At 34.5% G+C, this 6,609-nt stretch overlaps 1 protein-coding gene across 2 annotated transcripts in view; it reads right to left on the bottom strand.

The window, feature by feature from the left end:
• Positions 1-6,431, bottom strand: part of LOC107634671 (uncharacterized protein At4g18490) — an 8,689-nt gene extending 2,258 nt beyond the window's left edge. The window contains exons 1-13 of one of the 2 annotated variants that reach the window (XM_016338099.2): positions 6,197-6,428; positions 5,136-5,217; positions 4,492-4,618; positions 4,045-4,230; positions 3,139-3,912; positions 2,781-2,969; positions 2,576-2,692; positions 2,328-2,462; positions 1,606-1,800; positions 1,341-1,521; positions 879-940; positions 736-772; positions 420-583 (exon numbers count right to left, since the gene is read on the bottom strand). In XM_016338099.2, coding sequence (XP_016193585.2) covers positions 420-583; positions 736-772; positions 879-940; positions 1,341-1,521; positions 1,606-1,800; positions 2,328-2,462; positions 2,576-2,692; positions 2,781-2,969; positions 3,139-3,912; positions 4,045-4,230; positions 4,492-4,618; positions 5,136-5,196 — 2,228 coding nt within the window. In that variant the 5' untranslated portion in view covers positions 5,197-5,217; positions 6,197-6,428. Of the gene's footprint in view, positions 1-419; positions 584-674; positions 773-878; positions 941-1,340; positions 1,522-1,605; positions 1,801-2,327; positions 2,463-2,575; positions 2,693-2,780; positions 2,970-3,138; positions 3,913-4,044; positions 4,231-4,491; positions 4,619-5,135; positions 5,218-6,196 lie in introns of those variants that run through there. The other variant, XM_021119520.1, reaches the window with a different exon arrangement.

The following is a 6,609-nucleotide window of genomic DNA, read 5'->3' as shown; positions in this document are numbered from 1 at the left end:
CCGAGTGTGATTTTTTTTTTTCTCATTCCAAGCTCTAATTATAATGAATGCTTGAATGGAAATGTTTAATTTATTTCCATCAAATATGTTAACAGATATGGATCGGAATCGTTGTAACTTGCAAGTGTATGAATCTATCATTTTGTTTATGTGCAAAGAATAATTTGATTTCCTCACCGAAACACATGCAATGTATCTTTAGGAACAAGAATGGCCCTGTTTAAAAGATGCACGTTTCCTCAAAAATTCTGATGTGTAAAATATAGTACATGCAGTTTTTGTTAAGATGGCTAACAAATATTTCATGCTATTTTATTCAGGAAATACAATAGCCCATTTTCAATTTTCAGACAACCACCAAATTTCTGGGCAACCATAAAATTGACATACAAAAAATATGGTAGAATTTTGAATCACTCACATCTTCAAGTTCCTTCATACATGCTTCTGCCTTTCCAACATTGCTGTTATTTTCCATGAGTATAGAATCAGTTACTTCGATTTCTTTCACTTTAATCTCTGATGAACTTTCAAGTCCAAAGCTTGGGTGCTGACAGATTAAATTGGCCGGCTTACTCTGTACCTAATTTCCATGAAAGTAAAACTGAGTAATGTCTGAAAAGAAACTGGTATTACACAGTCACGGTTAAATACGTATCTTCAAGTATCCTTACATTATATCATTCATCCTCAACTATATGAAAACAGGCCGTATAAAATTATGCCTAAATGTACCTGCTCAATAACTTCTTCCAAGGATTCCTTGGAGTTTCTGCAGATGTTCAGAACTATGTTACTTGTCTAGAAGAACCAACAAAGAAAAAGAACTACCCCCTAACAAAGAAAATATATAGAACAATTAATTTGTTCATTATGACCTGCTAGGAGACTGAGAGAGGCGCTTTAAGGACCTCAACGAGGTCATACCTGCTTCTAGACCCTGCACAATTGCATTATTCGAAGAATTTCAATAAGGGATTAACTTCTTCAACACATAAGGTACCAAATCTTATTTAGAAAGTTAGAGTACTGTAATCATGAATTTCTTTTGACAGTTGACATTATTTGTCTTTTGAGTTTCTTTCCTTTGGGGAAAAAAAATGATTTGTTATGCCATTGAGGGTGAGGACCAAGGGGAAGAACTATGAACCAAACGTAGCAGACAATAGTAATCATATGATATACCAAATCAATTAAAAAAGGTAAAAGAATATAGTAAGAAAATACATACGTAGATGTGAAAGATAAAAAGAAATCCAACATAGGGCTTCTGGTGTCAAATCATTTGAGTCATAACTCCTATTTTATCCGTTAAAAAGCAGAAAAATTAAGGGTCCCACCTCAATAGTTTTCCTCTTCAAGAGTGGTGTCAAAGGCTTTTGATTGCCACCGCTATCAGTAAGATGGTGATCTTTTGATGCTTTAGTGCCCTGAATCTCCAAACTTTGTTCAGAGCTTACTTTGGAGTTCGCTTCTTTTTGGTGTATGTTAGCTGGTAGCACCCTGCTAGCTTCAATGTTCCTAAGATAACAAATAAAGCCCACTCAAAGTCCCTTCATGATTTCGAAGGAAGCAGCAGATAGAATAAAGAACACAGCATCACACCTTAAAGATTTCAAGCTAGAGAGAGGTGGAGTTATCTTGCAAGCTTTAACAGAAGCAAGTTTACTTCCATCTATGGAACTCATCCTTGATTTTTGAGAAGATTCCTTGGCTGACACTTCAGCTTGAGAATTTACAGACATCTGTGTAGCATTTCTAGTTGTCTTCTCAGCTAAGCAGGAAGGGTTAAGTTGAGAACTACAAAACACCACAGATAGCAGCAGATCATGCACAATAATTCTGCAGGATGTCTTGAAAGCTCAAAGTAGAGAATTTAACTAAGCTTTATTTATCCTAGCATTAACATAGAGAAAATCAAGATAATAAATGCACGGTGAAGACCATGAAAATTATCTATCAAGAAAGATCACAATTGAATATAAAATATTCAGAGTTTTTCCCTTCTTTAATGCATTGGTGAAAGATCAGGCAGAGATATATATCAGAAGTCTGAACCACGTAGACAAGATTCCATATGATATGAAGGTTTACAAACTCTTCCAATATGCTAATTCTTTATTGACCAAATTCTTCGATTAATTTCTTTTGCTTGAAAATATCATTTCTTTTGATTATATTAACCAAAAGCATGGTCAAATTCGATCTGTTTCATTCACAGTGCTGTAGGTTAGCACATACTCTCCTATCATCAAAATATTTTCTGGAATTTTTGGTATACTACCACCAAACACGGTTATATCACAAAAGGAAAAATAGCTCCTTACTTCAATATACTAACATCCTTAGCCGACGTTCTAGTTCCTGGAAATATAGCCTTGCTTTTATTTACTTCTTGGTGAAATAACTGCTCATTTCCAGTTAACCTGCCTGCACTTGGCGTAACAGACGATGTTCCCTCCCTGTTCACGATTCAGAAGTGACAGTAACATTCATTACTGGCATGTAGCAACCTAACTTTTGCAAATAGAAAGTAAATACATGTATAACATAAGTCAAGGAACATATATATCACCTCATATTGCAACCACTTTTAAGACCATCTTTGCTATCAAGCAATGGTCTCATTAGTTTGCTGGAAGCCGGAAGTAAATCAATTGCCAATTTGCTACCAGAGCTCGTGCTATTTGATCTGAAGCCCTTCCCAATTTAAAGATATCTATAAAAAACACTGACCATTTAAAAGATAATAAATAATTGCTTTAGCAAGCATAACGCACCGTGCCTGAGTTATGGATCTCAGGTTCATATCACCATTTCTTTGGCAGCCAAAAGTAATACTCTTTGCCCCAGCTGTTGATGCATGATGTTTTATGGAGCTTTTATCCTCTGGCCGGCTGATTATATTTGACTGTGTGCCTTGGAGTTCTTTGTCTTTCATCAGCTTGGTTTTATAATCTAGGGATTTACTGTATCAAGTGTGTAAGAATTGTGAAAAATGCTGCTTACCTATAAAGGTTATAACCATTTTAATTTCAAGTCCTTGTGAGTCCGACAGAGTAGGAGTTTTACCAAAGCTAACAACACAAAAAGAAATGAATGGGTATAGACATGACAGTAAAATGATATAATCTCGACCTGCTTGTTGGAGCCAACTGACACTCCAAACTTGAATTTTGCTTTTCTATGATGTCATTGTCACATGAAGTCTCCATTGGGGCATCACTTTTAGCAGTATCTTCAAGGCTTTTATCACTCTTTTCAGGTTGAGGGTCATTTGTTACACCTTGGGTACTGCTACCTAGATTTTCTCCAACAGTATTATCTGACCCAGTGCTGTGCATCAGGGATGAATGCTCTAAATGTAGGTCAACTCCATCAGAATCCATATATATTGCCTCATCATTAACCTTTGGTTTTTCACCTGAAACATTAACCTCTTCTGGGATAATGTCTTTCTCTGGATCACTCTGACCTACTAACTGGTAAGACTCTTTAATGGTAACTTGTACAGGCATTGATTCTGTCGACTTTGTCATCTCACACAAGTATTTTTCTTTGTTCATTTCTTCTGTCTCTGCAATTTTATTTATATCTGAAGCTTGGTTCACAATTGAAACGTCCATGGAACCCAAGGATGACAATTTGGAAGTAGAACTACCTAGTCCAGAATCTAGATTCCCTAGGTTACCAACTGAAGTCTCAATTTTCAATTTTTCCAGTCTCTCTGATGCCTGTGGTTTTATAGCTATGCTATCAGTAGATGCATGAGCATTTTCATCATTACTAGCTTTAGGCATTTTAGCACCTGCATTGTCACTTTCTTCTGCTGTAATTACTTTTTCCCTAAGGTTCTTGTTGGAAGAAGCATCTCTTTTTATTAAGCTTGGATCAAGATTGAAGTTATCCAACCTATGCCAATAGAAGATGTGTAAATATGATAATACATTTGAACCTTCAAAACACTCACACTACCATAGCAGAAGCCAACAATAACATTGTTCCACATTAGATGATTATTGTCTTGAGTATTTTGCTACTTACTCATTAAAATCAAAGCTGAAATTAAATGCATCTTGTTTTCCTGCTTTTCCACCACCAGAAGATTCTCCTTTTTTGTCCTTAGACTGGGAAGACTTTTTGGGTGTGCATGCAAAATCAAGGTCAGACATGTCCATCTTAAATGATGATATGTTTTTGAAATCACCGTCCAAATTAAAATTCATGTCCCTACAGCAAGAGAGTATTTCTTAGAAATAAATAGTTGCTACTAATTCACATTTGCATATATGTATATCCTGCCTTTAGTGAAATAAAAAATTTAATGTATCATATAACCCTTTCTCTAGTATAAGTGTTAAATACAAACATCTTATCAGTCAACTGGAACATTTAAAATGAAGGATGTTTCAGAATGAAACCAATAACAGCATCCTTTGACTTCATATTTCCCTTTGCCAAAATCAAACTCTAAAATTCAAGAAGACTCACAGTTTCTCAAAGTCAAATGTCTTTTTCTTCCCTTTAGGAATAGAGTCAAAGCCAAAATCCATTGTATCATCATCTGCCATTGACATGGTTTTCCATGAACTAAGAAATTCCTTTCCAATGTCTTCATCTGTCGGAAATGAAAAGTGTATAATGATAAAAGAAAACTCATGTAACATAATATCTCTAAGAATCTTGCATCGATAATATAATAGGTTAGATCCTTAATGAAGTGCAAAAAACTGCATATGGAAACAGTGAAGAACTTAAGCCCTATACATCAGAACTATTATTGAATCTGATGAACTCTATCTTACTTTGTATATTCTACTCATGTTCACTTCATATCCTTGGCAACTGATCAAATGCAATGGTGATATCTGTTGCAGTACTATTTTGTATGCAGAAACCTGATATATTTTTTCTTAATTTGAAATGGAAAAATACTTAGAAGAATTGAGTTCATTGAATTGATATGCTTCCTTAAATTTTATGAACTATCAACAAACACACTCATTTTAAACAAAGTTTACTAGTAAATATGACAAGTAAATGTAATTAATTCCTAGATCATTTATTTCATCCTCTTATTCTAATATTGTTTCAATTTCCATATAAAAATACTAGGAAGAGTTCACTTATATTACCTAGCAATGAACCTTTATCTTTTGAATCTGCAGATGATGATTCCTTGTTCTTTTCTGCCATTGCTTGAGGCTGGCAAAAATTCTGAATACAAAAAAGGTAACAAAAGTGTTTGTCAAATCCAACAACCTTAAGACAGACTGCAAGCCGTTAGCTATCATAGATGCTTCACATGGGAAGAATGTAAAAATAAATGAAAACATCCAGGTGGAAATATCTGGCCAATAATAAACCAAGTGCTTCAGCCCTCCAATGATGGAAACAAAGAATAACAAATTAGCTATTCGTCAAGCAAATACAAATGATTACCAACAACTAACAGTGAATAATAGGCCAGAGAGAACAGCAAATTAGGATATCCTACGGACTTAGGATGAATTAAACAAAGAAAATAAAGTTGACCATTTCACCATATGAACCATCTTTGAACGATGTCCATCACTCTTTTGGTTAATCCTCCCAAATTAGACATAACAAGATATAACAATTGAGAGTTGACATTATAGAGAAAATAGTTTCATATTTACAGTTTTCACATTACTGCAAAGTATCCTAGTCGTAGTCAAAAGCATATTATGAACAAGCTAACTACAGATATCGTACTATGGAAAGCTAACAGGGAAGTGGTAAATTGCGTAAAAAAAGTCCAAAAACCACTTCCTTAGCATCCTGTAGTGAAATACCATTATACCGTAAACTATTGCATATAATATAATAATACATTGAGAAATCAATTAACTTTGGCGATCCATGAAAATTCTGACTAAAAGTCAAATTGATTAGGCTGTGAAAATAACCAAAGGAATTCAAAATTCGTCAAGAAGAGAAAGGAACTAGCAATAGCAATAAATCAAGCGCAAGTGAAGTTGTGACTAGTGAATCTATCGGCATTGGCATAACTCCACGGACACCAAAACTAACAAAATGTATGAAAATTGTAAACAGAAAACACGAAATTTGTGAGAATCGAAGAGATCAATTCACAGCAGAAAATAGATGCGTAATTGACAGATCGAGGAAAGCTAGGTGACAAAGCGGAAACGGAAGCGTTAAGATACGAAACCTGTGAGAAAGCAGAGATTTGCAATTTGCGTAACAGAGTGAGAGTGACGATCGACAGCAAGAGAGAATTCGTTCGGTTACTGTGATGAGAATAGAGATGCGAGAAAATGTAGCGTTTTGATCGAAAGAAAATGAACGCGGCCACACGGGAAGCTTCACAGTGTTAAGAGTGAAGACCGAAGAGGAAAACAATGGAAACTGAACTGTTCATTCGAATTAGCATTAAATATGAACGGCTTCTAAGTCTTTGCTACGGGAAGGCGGGAGAAAAAGAGGTAAAATAAATGACAGATATAAAATTGTGGTAAAAACTCGTGTAATTGATTTTTTTTAGGTAAAGTTAATAGTTAAAAATAATTAAATAATTTGATTGATTTAATTAAATTTTTAATTTTTATTTAATAATTTTTAGTT

This window comes from Arachis ipaensis, chromosome B03 (assembly GCF_000816755.2).
Source record: "Arachis ipaensis cultivar K30076 chromosome B03, Araip1.1, whole genome shotgun sequence".
NCBI lineage: Eukaryota > Viridiplantae > Streptophyta > Magnoliopsida > Fabales > Fabaceae > Arachis > Arachis ipaensis.
The sequence above is the reverse complement of the archived record's forward strand: the minus strand, read 5'-3'. Positions and strand labels throughout refer to the sequence as shown.